Source organism: Ranitomeya imitator, chromosome 6, assembly GCF_032444005.1.
Source record: "Ranitomeya imitator isolate aRanImi1 chromosome 6, aRanImi1.pri, whole genome shotgun sequence".
NCBI lineage: Eukaryota > Metazoa > Chordata > Amphibia > Anura > Dendrobatidae > Ranitomeya > Ranitomeya imitator.
In genome coordinates, this window is record NC_091287.1 from 283,995,810 (window position 1) to 284,011,696 (window position 15,887).

At 41.0% G+C, this 15,887-nt stretch overlaps 1 protein-coding gene across 3 annotated transcripts in view; it reads left to right on the forward strand.

Annotated features, from left to right (window-relative positions):
* Positions 1–15,887, forward strand: part of LOC138642455 (cadherin-6-like) — a 474,683-nt gene that overhangs the window by 381,084 nt on the left and 77,712 nt on the right. For all 3 annotated transcript variants that reach the window (XM_069730611.1, XM_069730610.1, XM_069730612.1), the window contains 2 exons: positions 387–554; positions 7,485–7,672. In XM_069730611.1, coding sequence (XP_069586712.1) covers positions 387–554; positions 7,485–7,672 — 356 coding nt within the window. The remainder of the gene's footprint in view (positions 1–386; positions 555–7,484; positions 7,673–15,887) is intronic.

A 15,887-nucleotide genomic window follows, 5' to 3' on the forward strand; every position in this document is an offset into this window, starting at 1 on the left:
CCTACTAACAACTATCTTGTGTCCTGATAACATACGCTCTTGGAGAAACTGCCCTATGTGTATTGCGCTATCGCTCAATAAGCAGATGTTACAACTAGACTGCAATAAAAAGAGAACTTTATTTTTCTCCTTGTTAAGCAAAGAAAAATATCTGCTGGCTGAAAGTAGTAGAGAAGACCAAGGGGAAAAATCTAGCTGTTATAATAAAGACCTTTCTCCACTTTTATTATCACCCGGGCACTTCCAAGCAAGCTGTAAATACACACGGTAACAAGCGCCGTTGACTTCAGTGAATGTTTATGGATCTCCCGACGCTCAATATGTAGGTCACTCATATTGTCACCACGACGGGATCCAATATTATACAATCATTGCTTTTATTGCAGGTGTCATCAAGACCGCACTGCCAAACATGGATCGAGAAAACAAGGAGCATTATCAAGTGGTGATCCAGGCCAAAGACATGGGGGGACAGATGGGCGGACTGTCCGGGACCACGACTGTAAATATTAGCCTGTCAGATGTCAATGACAACCTTCCGCGCTTCCCTCAGAGTAAGATCCTTTTACTGTTTATTTTCTTCTGAGCTGCTCCAGATTACGGAAAAATAAGAACTAAGGCAGAGAAACGGTTTCCTCACATTTTTAAACCCGTAGGGATGAAAATAGCATTAAATGTTGCTCTGCAGAGCATTTTGATTTATTTTGCTGGCAGATTTTTCAGCCTTCCGGCTTTACCGGGATATTTTGAATTCCGTATATCCTATATGTCGATGTGAAGGATAATGTCTTTGTTTGGAATTGAACGGCGTCTGCTCTTACCCTGAACAAGAGCGCCTAACGTTTATTCCTTTGAGAAACTATTTGTGATTCCTTTAACCATGAAATGTAATCATGTTTGAAATGAATGTATCTTTACACATTTTCTTTGGCGTGCATTTCAAATCTCTGAAGCTTTCACTTATTTTATTCTCGGAGTTCATCACAGTGTAGCATCTGTCTTTCAACGCCCACTGTTTGTCAGGGAGCAATACCATAAAACAAAAGTCCTAGAAGGAAAGCCTCACAAAAGTGCTGTAATTGCATTATGGAATAAAAATGGAGTCAATATTTCAAATGTCCTCTGTCTAGCCCTAGGCTGTCCATTACATCTGTAATGTTTGCTAAAACTCACAAAAGAATATTTTTCAATGTAACCCAATCAGACGTTTGGGATTATTGGCCAGGAAACATTTGCTATGTAGAAAATAGGCCATGCTGTTGCATTTACCCTGTGCATTGCCATTTTTGTACTGTGTAAAAATGTTAAGAACGTTTTTAAAAATTTACGTGCTGAAATATCTTAGGCTGATTCATTCAGAATTGGAACCTATTGTGTAAAGCTGCTTCTTTCTCCACATGCGTTCTCACATGCTGCGTCCCCGGCAGAAAGAGACAATTGTGTTTTTTGGGCATCTAGTACAGTGGAAAGCTAGTTTTATTTCAAGAAATGATGCATACAAAAGAACAAAGAGGAGGCACACAAATAATCATCTGCACCTTTATTGTGACCAAGATTGTGGTTATTGCGAATAAAAAAAAATATGCATGAATTACAATGGGGTAGCAACACAAAACGAGCAGATGGGTGAACTCTGAAGACCCCATGCAAATTAAAACATTGTTGTCCATACCGAGACTGGCTGACCATCTTTTGTGTGTACAGACCACCCAAATCTCTGGGGACTGATAATATTGGGGAGATAAGGATCGGGCAGCTTGTGTTCAGACTTTATGTTCTCCAAAACAAGTTGTTACCAGATGAGTGTAGAACTAGCTTAGGTCTTCATAAAAAAACACATGAAAGTTCAAAGTAAATGGGTGGGTTATTCACTCCTGGCTGCTATAAAGCCCCCACACACATTATACAGCTGTCGGCCAAATGTTGATTTGGTGAATTGTTCGTCTGACAGTTATCTTGATCAACTGTCCCATACACAGGAGTGCTCGCTCTGCAGAGCTATCCTGTATTTATGAGAGAGCCACTGCGAGCATATCTCTTAGGAAATTAAAAGATCCACAGATATACTAGATCATTTACTTCTCCAACATCATCTGTCAGGATCCTCATACACCTTAGACTGTGATCGTACCCATCAATATCGTCAGTTTCAGCTGACGCTAGCCTAATGTGTATGGGGCCTTGAGACTCCCAACCTGATGTCTCTTCTCAACCTCTTCTCAACAATCCTCTCACAGCATATGTTCTCACATATTCTCACATAGATATTAACGGTATCTGAACATTTATACGTAGCCTCCAGGTAGGTTCACCTACCTCCATCAAGAAAATGCAGTGTTGTAAAGTGGAAGTATTGTATTTCCTATGCAAGAGCTCTTTAAATGCACAGCACCATGGAATTAATGATGCTCTTAAAATAAAATGTCAATATCAATATTAATATATACAGTGGGGGAAATAAGTATTTGATACACTGACGATTTTGCAAGTTTTCCCACCTACAAAGAATGGAGAGGTCTGTAATTTTTATCATAGGTACGCTTCAACTGTTAGGGACAGAATCTAAAAATAAAGACAAGAAAATCACATTTAAAGATTTTTAAATAATTAAATTGCATTTTATTGCATGAAATAAGAATTTGGTCGCCCACCGACCAGCAAGAATTCTGGCTCTCACAGACCTGTTAGATTTTCTTTAAGAAGCCCTCCTAGTCTGCACTCATTACCTGTATTAATTGCACCTGTTTGAGCTCACTGTAACAACCCTGCCAGCATCACTGCATGGCCTTCCATCCCCCACCTGCCTATTATATCAACTCACTCACCCAGTGCCATGCTGTGAGATCTGTCTGCTGCTGGCTCCATGCCGTGTGCTCCATGGCCACTTACTCTGTGTACACTTCCTGGCTGTGTGCATAGGGGGGCGACGCCAGCAACTCTGGATTCTTATTGAGACTGTGTGCACCTCCCTAAGGTGTCCCTGGCCTCTGATACTTAAGGCATCCTCACCCATTGGAGGATGCCTGTGCAAACTTTTTCCCTCAGTTAGCATTTGCTCCTGAGCTGCCAGGTCGTGTCTGTCTCTGTCTCTGAGGGCTGCAATTTGCAGGCCTTCATCTGCGATCCGTTTGTGTATACGTTTCCGTTCCTGTCTGTACTCTGGTCTATGTCTGTTCCTGCTCCTTCTTTGTCATTTGTCATTTCCCACTCTGCTGTGTGTACCTCTGCCTTATCTTTCTGCTCTGTTCACCACTGTCTGTGGCTCTGCATCTCTCTGCTCTGTTCGCCATTACACTGTGGTTCTGTGCTTCTCTGCTTTGCTCACCACTACCTGTGGTTCCCTGCCTTCTGACTCTTGGCATTGACTTCTGCGGTTCTGGCTCTTGGCATTGCTTCCTGTGGTTCTGGCTCTTGGCTCCACCTCCAGCATCTTTGCTCCTTGCTCTGGCTCCAGCGTCTCCGCTCTTGGCTCCGCCTCCAGCATCTCCGCTCTTGGCTCTGCCTCCAGCATCTCTGCTTTTGGCTCTGCTTCCAGCGTATCCGCTCTTGGCTCTGCCTCCAGCGTCTCCGCTCTTGGCTCCGCCATAGCCTCTTTGCTCCTGGCTCCGCCTCCAGCATCTCCGCTCTTGGCTCTGCCTCCAGCATCTCTGCTTTTAGCTCTGCCTCCAGCGTCTCCGCTCTTGGCTCCGCCACAGCGTCTCTGCTCTTGGCTCCGCCTCCAGCATCTCTGCTCTTGGCTCCGCCTCCAGCGTCTCTGCTCTTGGCTCTGCCTCCAGCATCTCAGCTCTCGGCTCCGCCTCCAGCATCTCTGCTCTTGGCTCTGCCTTCTTCTCTGCTCTTAGCTCTGCCTTCTCTGTTCTTAGCTCTGTCTTCTCCTTCTCTGCTCTTAGCTCTGCCTTCTCCTCTGTTCTTAGCTCTTCCTTCTCTGCTCTTAGCTCCGTCTTCTCCTTCCTGCTCTTACTCCGCCTCCTGTGATTCTGCTTTGCATCTGCTCTTGCTCTACCTCTGTTCAGCAACTTGTCGTACAGGTCTCTACCTGTTTCTTTATATCATCCAGTCTGAACAGGTTCTTACCTGTTTCCATACACCCACCTGTATACCAGTTCCTACCAGAGTATCAGGCCTGTCTGCCAGAGTGCCAGTGCCAGAGTGCCAGCCGTGCCCGTCTGCCAGCCTGCATCTCCGTCAAGCCGGTCTGCCCGTCAGGGCCTCTGCCGTACCCGGCCCTCAGCCAGTGTCACAGCCGTGCCTGCCTGTGTCTTGTCCCCCAGTGGGATCAGCATCCACGGTCAGACTCCACCTTGGAGTGGTACCTGGTAGCTTCCTATTGCACAAGTCTGACCTCACCATCGGACGCTCCAGCGAATATCTAGGAAGCTAATTAGTTACGCCCCTTCCAAGGAAGTCTGGTCTGTGGTCCAGTGGAGCCACACCTCCGACCAGTCTGGGTGCGAGCGTTACACTCGTTACGTGTATATAAGACATCTGTCCACACACTCAATCATTCATTCATACTCCAACCTCTCCACCATTTCCAAGACCAAAGAGCTGTCTAAGGACACTAGTGACAAAATTGTAGACCTACACAGAGCTGGGATGGGCTATAAGACCATAGGAAAGCAGTTGGTGAGAAGGCAACAACTGTAGGTGCAATTATTAGAAAATGGAAGAAACACATTTTGACTGTCACTCTTCCACGGTCTGGGGCTTCATGCAAGATCTTGCCTCGTGGAGTAAGGATGTTTCTTACTGTTAGTAACACACTACGCCGTCATGGATTAAAATCCTGCAGGGCACACAAGGTCCCCCTGCTCATGCCAGCACATGTCCAGGCACGTTTGAAGTTTGTGGTCAGATAAGACAAAAATAAAACTTTTTGGTATCAACTCCACTCGCCATGTTTGGAGGAAGAAGGAGGAATACAACCTCAAGAATACCTTCCCAACCATGAAGCATGGTGTGGGAAACATCATACTTTGGGGGTGCCTTTCTGCAAAGGGAACAGGACGAGTGCACCATATTGAAGGGAGGATGGATGGGGTCATGTATCAATAGATTTTGGCCAACAACCTCCTTCCCTCATTAAGAGCATACCTTTGCCAAATCACTTGACACATCTGCATTTCACGATCCAATATAAATGCTTATGAGGCTGTCACGTTTTAGTAAAGTACAGTGCATACTGCCCATCCATAAAGCTATTCTCTGATATCTCTCACATAGCAAAGTTATGAAGGACTGTAAACTTTTTTTTTTATTCAATGCAAATGGCAGTTAATGACATAAAAAATAAATTAAATTTGATGTAGAATATAGATACAGTGGTGTGAAAAAGTGTTTGCCCCTTCCTGATTTCTCATTCTTTTGCATGTTTGTCACACTTAAATGTGCCAGATCACAAAACAAATTTAAATATTAGACAAAACCTAAAGGGCCCTGAGTGAAAAGATGACTTCTCCCCACCATTAAAACATAAATTAACTGTGGTTAATCACATCTTTGGTAAGCTAAGTTCACTTTCCCTAGCCACACCCAGGCCTGATTACTTCCACACCTGTTCTCAATCAAGAAATCATTTAAATAGGAACTGCCTGACAAAGTGAAGTAGACCAAGTATCATCAAAAGCTAGATGTCATGCGGCAATCCAAAGAAATACAGGAACAAATAAGAAACAAAGCAATTGAGATCGATCAGTATGGAAAAGGTTATAAAGCCATTTGTAAAGCTTTGAGACTCCAGTGAACCACAGTGATAGCCATCATCCACAAATGGCGAAAACATGGAACAGTGGTGAACCTTCTGAGGAGTAGCCGGCCGACCAAAATTACCTCAAGAGCGCAGCAACAACTCATCGAAGAGGTTACAAAACACCACACCGCAACATCCAAAGAACTGCAGGCCTTACTTGCCTCAGTTATAGTCAGTGTTTATGACTCTGCAATAAGAAAGTGACTTGGCAAAATGGCCTGCATGGCAGAGTTCCAAGACAAAAACCACTGCTAAGCAAAAAGAACATAAAAGCTCAGTTTTGCCAGAAAACATCTTGATGATCACCAAAACATTTGGGAGAATACTCTCTGGACTGATGAGGCAAAAGTTTAACTTTTTGGAAGGTGTATGTCCCATTACATCTGGTGTAGAAGTAACACAGCATTTCAGAAAAGCAACATCATACCATCAGTAAACTATGGTGGTTGTAGTTTGATTGTCTGTGGCTGTTTTGCTCCTTCAGGACCTGGAAGACTTGCTGGGGTAAATGGAGTCATGAACTCTGCTGTCTACCAAAAAATCCTGAAGGAGAATGTCCGTCCATCTGTTTGTAACTTCAAGCTGAAACGCACTGGGGTATGCAGCAGGACAATAAACAAAAACACACCAGAAAGTCCACCTCTAAATGGCTTAAGAAAACCAAAATTAAGACTTTGGAGTGGCATAGTCAAAGCTATGACCTTAATCCCATTGAGATGCTGTGACATGACCTTAAAAAGGTCATGAGTGGGCCAAAATTCTTCCAGAGTGTTGTAAAAGACTCATTACCAGTTATGGCAAAGGCTTGATTGCAGTTGCTGCTAAGGGTGACTCAACCAGTTATTAGATTTAGGAGGCAATCACATTTTCACACAGGCCCTCCAGGTTTGGATTTCTCTTCCCCCTAATAATAAAGACATTGATTTAAAAATTGTGTATTGTATTTACTTGTGTTATCTTTGTCTGATATTTACATTTGTTTGGTGATCTGAAACATTTAAGTATGACAAACATGCAAAAGAATAGGAAATCAGGAAGGGGGAAAGCTCTTTTTCACACTACTGTATAACATTGAGCAACACATGTTTTAAAACTTCAGTTATGCCTGGGTTGGATTTTTGGGGTGAATTTAGGATGATGCAGTAAAAAATAGGCATGTGGTGGTAGCTAGTCAAATGTCAGGCACAAAGTTAGTGTAGAAGTTAGTCATTCATGTGGCTTTACTATGCATAAGATAGGCCATTCTACTTCATGTCAGTGACTGTGAAATGCAAATCCGACCAGTTCAGTTCCCTGATATATGCGTGGTACATACATATCGTGGTTGCCTTAGAAGCTTGCAAGTGATAAAATATACAAATATTATAAAATATTGGAAAGTTTTGTACAGTGCTTCTTCTTCAGACAGCCCATGTCAATATCCAGACCGGCTCGTCTCTTGATGCTTCATTAAATGCAACTTACAAAGAACAGAACTTGTTTTCTTATTTGCTGCACAAAGCCTGCACAACTACATAGGGAAATGTTAGTTGTATCACAAAAATAAAAAAATTATTTCTGATTCTTGCCTGATTCCCCTGATTCCAGTAATGCGTTCATTGCTCTACTACTTCTGTTGCTTTAATCTGTTTGCGGTCTTTTTGTCACAAGTCTATTCAAATACCGTAATATTTTCTGAAGCTTTGTGAAGGGACCATTAAAACATTTTTGAAAGCTTCTATTCCTCATTCTCCAGGTACCTATCAATTTCGGGCCCCCGAGTCTTCCCCTGTGGGTTCTGCAATTGGCAGAATCAAAGCTAATGATGCAGATGAAGGTGTGAATGCAGAGACAGAATACAAAATCATTGATGGAGATGAACACAACATGTTTCAAATCATCACGGACAAGGAGACGCAAGAAGGAGTTGTTATTGTCAAAAAGGTAACTGAAAGGAAATTTAAAAAGTGAAAAGGGAAGTTTTTCTTCTTACCAGGGGAGATGTAAATAGCTATTTTTGGGTCTGGCGTTTCTTCGATGCATAATTGATTGCAATGAGTGTTAAAAATATTATTTCTTTTTAAAGATTTTGCTTATTGTATATTCAATAATATAAAACAACATAAAAAGCATAATTATATCTTCATATACTCACTCCCAGTATTCCCATTGATATTTTTTATCTCTGAAAAAATTGTCGAAAACTTCGACAATTTTCCTTGTGTTGATAGGCTTTAATTAATGTCCATTCAAAGGGAAGATATTTAAGAAGAATTTATTGGCTTCGTTTCTAGGACATTTCATTGCTGCCCTAATTTGGAAAGGTGGCACATTTTGTGTCAAGAATTACCACACTTATAGGTAAAGGTGCTAAATCCTAGGGAAAGAGGTGTAATAAAAACTTATGGTTCAAGCGCCAACATAGGATTTCACACTTCCACGAAAGGTCTGTTTATAAGTGCAAACACTAAAATAGGCACAATGAACTACTTGTCAGCCTGGCATGTGCAAGTATTCCAAGCATCAATTATGGCAGTCGGGGTTAATAATTGCAGTACCAATAAATCTGCTTTCACTTGGTTAAATTTATTGCCGGTAGCCAGGACCAATCACTGACACAGCAAGTCGATCAGTGATCGTTTAATTGTATTAATATGATTCATTAATTGCTATCAGCTATTTCTCTACCTCACCTAGTTTCCATTAGAAGTGACCGGCAGAAGCCTGTATAGCCCAGGGGATGTGCTGACAACACATGAAATTTTTTTGTTCGCGTAAAGGAGCGATCAATGATAAATTAATAAAATACCACTAGAAAAATATTTAAAAAAGTGAGGGTCCTCAGTGGTTGATACCTTTTAATGGCTAACTGATGGTAACAAGTAGCAGCTTTCCAGATTACTCAGGCACCCTTCATCAGGCTTGTGGACTTGAAGAGTAGTCTCAGAAGCTTGCTATTTATTACCATCGTCTTTTCAGTTAGCCATTAATAGGTACCAACCACTGAAGACTCTCAATTTTTTATATATTTTTTATTAACTAACACGGTGCAGAGATATATTTTTCCTGTATCTAAATTAGCCCTAGTCATTTAAAAGCTGTTTAGATTGGTAAACTATTGCCTCAAGTAAAAAGCCGATTTGCAATTCCTGCATAGTGTGGGTGCCAATTAGTGTTGAGCGATACCGTCCGATACTTGAAAGTATCGGTATCGGATAGTATCGGCCGATACCCGAAAAGTATCGTCTTAAACAATACAAGTCATAACTGGTACAGGAGGAATTAGGACCCTGCCCTCGCGGGCAGGGTCCTCATTCCTCCTGTACCAGTTATGACTTGTATTGTTTAAGATTATTGTACTTGTTTTCATTATGTATACCCCTCCTCACATGTAAAGCGCCATGGAATAAATGGCGCTATAACAATAAATAATAATAATAATACCCGATACCAATACAAGTCAATGGGACACCAAGTATCGGAAGGTATCCTGATGGTTCCCAGGGTCTGAAGGAGAGGAAACTCTCCTTCAGGCCCTGGGATCCATATTAATGTGTAAAATAAAGAATTAAAATAAAAAATATTGATATCGCGTGCCGCTCATGTGACCGCCACGCGACCAATCACAAGCCGCGACGTCATTCTCAGGTCCTAAATTCCTAGAATGAGGAGTTTAGGGCCTGAGAATGACGTCGCGGCTTGTGATTGGTCGCATGGCGGTCACATGAGCGGCACGCGACCAATCAGAAGCCGTGACATCATGGAAGGCTCTAAACGCGCTCATTTTAAGCAAAGAAGGTTGCCGGTTACCAGCGGTGATGTCCAGGGGCCTCCGGAGAGGTAAGTATATCAATATTTTTTATTTTAATTCTTTATTTTACACATTAATATGGATCCGATACCGATTCCCGATACCACAAAAGTATCGGAACTCGGTATCGGAATTCCGATACCCGATACTTGCGGTATCGGAATGCTCAACACTAGTGCCAATTGAATCAGAGTACTTCATAAATGAGCTGAAAAAATACATAGCAAAAATTGCAAGAACCAGGACTGTACAAAAGACAAAACTTGTGTCTACTTTTAATGGCTTAAATATTTCTAGCCCAGGACTTCAAATCTGTCAAATCTACTTCTGTAGATCAAATGTAAGAACCTACTGAGATGTTGTCAAGTAGACATATATAGAGGCAATGTACTGACGGGAATGCAATCAGCAACAGTAAGCAACACACCACTGAGGTGTCAGCCGCTCCTAGGACCTCCTATAGAGAAGCTGTGAAGATGTGTGAGAAGCCAGGCAAAGTCTGATTGCCAATTAGTGATACCATGGCATGGTCTGGAGAACCCTGTGATAGATAACAAGCACACAGACAATGTTCATTGATAGTAGGTGAAGTAATGGATTGCGGTTTGATTTCACATTTGTGCAAGCCATCCTTATGCCACAGATTAGTGGATTTATAATCCAAGCAGCATAAAGTGACAAATAGGCAGAATAAATAATTGCGCATGAGACTTGTCAAGCCGGAAACCCATGCCAAGTCTGCCGAGTCGTTGATGCTCCATGCAGGGATGATCATTGACAAGCATGTCTATTTGTACAGCCAAGCATTCATCTTTTATGTGTTTGTAAAAAAGAAGACAGCCGTTATGTGACAAGCTTTTAACTGTCACAGCAACAGGTAGCACCAGATCTAATAAAATATATGTGTAGCCAAAGCAAGGTAAATACTGTATCTGTATCCAGAGCCCAAATCAAATGTGATATATTCTCTATCAGGAGGTGTCCATAACATTGGTGCAAAGATGGTTATCTGGCCTCATGACATCTACAACACTTCCTATTGTGTATTAGATGGTATGTCGGAGCATGAGCTAATAGATGTCATAGCACGTATTAACTGGTGCACATTCTCTTCTATATTGTTTGCACAATGAAAAGGTATTAAATAACGAGTAGGCATAGACGGGTATTTTACGCGGAATGCAAAATGAAGAGACTCCAGCTCCATGAACTGTGATTCTTTATTCACATAAGCAATTCAGAAGATATACACTAACAGCGATACATGTTCACGATTAAGGGTGCGCAGACATCTGAAACGCGTTGATGCGGGTCATGTGAATTGGTATCGCTGACTGTGTATGTTCTCCAAATTACTTATGTGAATAAAGAATCAGTGTTTGTGGAGCTGGAGTCTCTTCATTTTGCATTTTCCATGCCTTGACAAGGCGCTTCCCGGTTTTGAACACCCTCAAGATGTAATCACGGTGAGCTGGATTTTATTTTACTTGGACTTTCTGCTTTCTGTGTCTACCCTGGTTACATTAAGAAGATGCTTTTATTATGTTTTCCCCACACAGGTGTTGAGTATGGTACTGTACATTACACTTTCCACTTGGGACACTGGCTTTAGTTGGCATTAGAATTATAGTTCTACAATACTTTTAGGCTATAGCTAGCTATTCGCCAACATGTGTCACCGAACACTAAAATCACAGCGACACACTGAAACATTGGATGTAATGACATGCTGCGGTGTCGCGTTGCAACCTGCCACAAACTGTGACACTGAGTCACAAATTATTCCACTTTACTGAAAATCAAACTCGACATGCAACTTATATGAAATTTTATCTGCAACTTGCCTGTTTTATTTACAGCAAAATCAGATTTGTAAAATAGTCACGCGACAGCAAGTCACACACATGTTGCACAAGTGATATTGTTCAGTGTATTGCTGTCACGCTAAAGGAAAATTTATACTGCACGATTATGCTGAACGAACGTGAACACTCAGTTCCCGATAATCATGTAGTGTAAACAAGCTATAGATCAACCAATGAACAAGCAAAACCTTTGTTCATTGTGAAAAATGATCTTTTAGCTTGACCAAAACATATTTATTCATGGCAAGACGTTATCCTGTGTAAGCACACTGAACAATCTCTTATTTATCATTGAATACTGATCATGCACATTAGATAACTGATAGTCGAACTTTCAATAAACCATCCACTTTCCCCACTAACCCATCCAATCAACTGCGCACTCTGCTTGGCCGATCAAGCATGTGATCTCAGTAGATAAAGGGAGTAAACTGCTGCCAGACACCTCAGTCAGTGGCTTATTTCTCTGCGAATAAAAGGATTGGGCATTTGTAGTTCAGCTGTTTAAACCTTATGTCTCCTCACATTGGGGGGAAGAGCCAAGATATCCCCACATTAAATGGATAGTCAGTCCCACTGAAATTAGTGGGTTCAACCAATACACGTCTAATATGTAAGGCCATCTTAAAGCAAAGGTCACAGAATATGCCCAGAACACTCTCTTATAGAAGTCAATGAGTCGTTTCTGATTTGTTTTCCCATCATCAGAGGTCGGCTGAAAAGCTAATCTTTGAATATGTTGTTAAAACAACTAAGATAAAATGGCCAACTCTATAACCATGTTCTATTTAAAAAATTGAGAAAGCATGAATACCATATCTGCATCAATGGTAAATTTACAGTATACAATCTTGGACGAAAGTGTTGGAACCCCTGAAATTGTTCCAGAAAATGAAGTATTTCTCTCAGAAATTGATTGCACGTTCTTTGTTATTCACATGATTATTTCTTTTGTGCATATTGTAACAACACAAAAATAAATTGAAAAAAAAAGAAAAATTGGACAGAATTTCACACTAAACCCCCAAAATGGGCCAAACACAATTGCTGGCTCCTTTCTAAAATTTTTGGTAAACAACTTTGTTTCAAGCATGTGATACTCATTCAAACTCACCTGTGGCAAGTAACAGGTGTGGGCAATATGAAAATCAAACCTGAAATCAGAGCTCTCCTGCAGGTCCACGGTGCATCAGTGTCAGCATGAACTATCCATCAACATTTGAATGAAATGAAATGCTATGGCAGGAGACCCAGGAGCACCCCACTGCTAACACAGAGACATGAAAAAACTAGACTGCAGCTTGCCAAAATGTATGTAAGTAATCTAAAATCCTTCTAGGAAAGTGTCAGATGAGTGACAGTTTAGACCAAGATAGAGCTGTTTGATAAAGCTCATCATTCTACTGTTTAGCAAAAACAGAACGAGGCCTACAAAAAAAAGAACACAGTACCTACAGTCAAATATGGTGGAAGTTCAAAGATGTTTTAGGGTTGTTTTGCCAATTTTCGCACTGAGTGCCTTGACTGTGTGCAAGGCATCATGAAATCTGAAGCTTACCAAAGAATTTTGGGTCACAATGTAATGCTCAGTGTCCGAAAGCTGAGTTTGCATCCTAGCTCATATATATTCCAGCAGGACAATGACCCAAACATACTTTAAGAAGCAGAAAAAATCAAAAGAAAAAAGTAAGACGCACAATCAGCTCCGACACACCTGTGCTCCACCTTCAGGCAGCTGAGCGTTATATTTGCCACTACCGAATTGGGTGCTCGTAGAAAACAGAAAAAGATATCTGCAATAGTGCAATAAACAAGAAAACGAGCACTCACCATCTGTGCAAAAAGTCTTTCCTTTATTGAGGTTTCATGTTAAAAAAGCAGGATATAGCAGGGAGAACCTGAGGTTCCAATGATGACGATTGTTTCGCTCTGGTGAGCTTCTACGGGTCCCAAGAAGCACCCAGAAATGGATGGAAACAAAGCACTGGAGAGTTCTGAAGTAGGCTGCTTTCACACTAGCGTCGTACTCGGGCCCGTCGCAGTGCGTCAGGCCGACGTACCGACGCATACTGTGGAAGCGCCACACAACGGGGGCAGCAGATGCATTTTTCCAGCGCATCCGCTGCCCCATTGTGAGTTGCGGGGAGGTGGGGGCGAAGTTCCGGCCACGCATGAGCGGTCAGAAATGGCGGACATGACGCTCAAAGAAACGTTGCAAGCAACGTTTTTTTGTTCGGACGGTTCGCCAGAACACAACACAACCGTCGCACGACGGTTGCGATGCGTGGCAATGCGTCGCAATGCGTCGCTAATACACGCCTATGGAGAAAAAACGCATCCTGCAGACAACTTTGCAGGATGCGTTTTTTTCTGCAAAACGACGCATTGCGACTTGCAGTGCACGATGCTAGTGTGAAAGTAGCCGTAGTTAGCATTGAGTCCGGATCTAAACCCATAAAACACTTGTGGAGAGATCTTAAAATTGCTGTTGGGATAAGGCATTGTTCAAATCTAAGAGACCTGGAGCAATTTGCAAAAGAAAATTCCAGTTAAGAGGTGTAAGAAGCTTGTTTGATGGTTATAGGAAGTGATTTATTGCAGATATTTATCCCAAAGGGTGTGCAACCAAATATTAAATTGAGGGTGCCAACAATTTTGTTCTGCCCATTTTGGGTTCCTTGAAAAGATTGCATCAACTTTTCCCCTTTTTATCTGCTTTCAGGTGTGATTTTCATATTACCTATGCCCATTACTTGCCACAGGTGAGTTTGAACGAGCATCACATGCTTGAAACAAAGTTGTTTACCCACAATTTTGGAAAGGTGCGAACAATTTTATCTGGCCCATTTTGGGGGTTTTGTGTGAAATTATGTCCAATTTGCCTTTCTTCCTGTTTTTTTGGTTCCAACACACAGATAGAAAATAAACGTGCATAGCAAAACGTGTAATTGCAATACCGTTCTGGGAAAAATAAATGATTTTCTGGAACAATTTCAAGGGTGCCAACACTTAACACTTACGGTCATGAATGTGTATATATATATATATATATGTTCCTTATCTCACACAGCAATCATCTCAATAGGCCCCCTGTCGCTATCGGTGGGTTTGGCTGACATTAGTCATTTGTGTATGGGGACTCCATGAGATTATGCTTCCTTCCTTAAGGGTGAAAATATTGACTCCCTTTTTCAAAGTAATCTATTGAATTTGTATTATTTTCCCTCAGCACACTTACACAGCAAATATAATCAACACCTATAGCTTCAAGTTAGAACTATCCTGTCCTGTTAATTTGTGTACAAAATGTACAGTTCTCATTTTCTCTTTCTTCAGTGAATTTTAATAACTGTTCCAAGCTCCCGAGCAAGGACAAATTATCATATAAATTACAAAGGGAAAAAAGCATAATTAAAAATGTTTAATTTTCATTTTTTCACCTGTGTATGTGTGTAGAAACATATATTCTCTGTATATTGACATGGAGTCCACACAATCACTTTTTGTAGTTACAGCGAGTAGCCAGTAGTGTCTACAAATGATTCTCTTCATATTTTATGTGTAATTATTGTATGTTGGAATTATTGGGGTCACTGTCTCCTCTGGTAGACATGCAGGAATAGCTTGCTATGTAACCCAGAGCAAATAAAACTAAATCCTTAGTTGTCTGGCTGCTTAGTTTCACATATATCATCCTTTACCTCTTTAAGGACATGGCCTAATTTTATTCTTTATTTTTATTTCTTGTTTTATTTATATAATTTTTTTTTTTAATTTGCAAAAATCATAACTTTTGTTTTCATCATCACAGACATAAAAAAGGCAATATATTTTGCAGGTTGAGTTGTATTTGTACATATAATCATTTTGGGTTGCATAATATATTATGCTGTATGACCTTTGGTAATTTTTGTTTGGAGATGGGGTTTTTAACCATGCTAAATCTTTTGATTTTGTTTGTTTTTGCATATTTTCAAAGGTGTTGTTTTTGTGCTCATTATATAGAATAAATTGCATAGTAGCTGTATTCACTATATGCGGGTAGTTACAATTACAACAGTATGGGTTATTTATGTTTTTCATGTTTTTCTGTGTTGCACAATAATTACACTATTTTTGAACAATCAAGTATTTTTGAATCACTACAATCAAAGATAGAGCTGTGTGAGAGCTTTGTTTGTGCAGGACACCCTAGTAGAGCAAAGTGGGTTTGGGTGCAATTTTGGTGTATAAATGGTATTTTTATCACTTTCTTTTACTCTTTTTGGGAGGTGGAATAGACAAATAGCAGCAGTAATCCAATTTCACAAAATGTAATCCACAGCACTTACCCACTACTTATTCAAGTATAGCAAGTACATGGGAAGAATTGTATCCCAGAACAACCTATGGCCGTTTCGCATGTAAATAGGCTTTTTCAAAGTCTAAAAGTTTAGTGTGTAGGAGGGTCTCTCAATCCTCCTCTGACAAATGATGTTGGTGG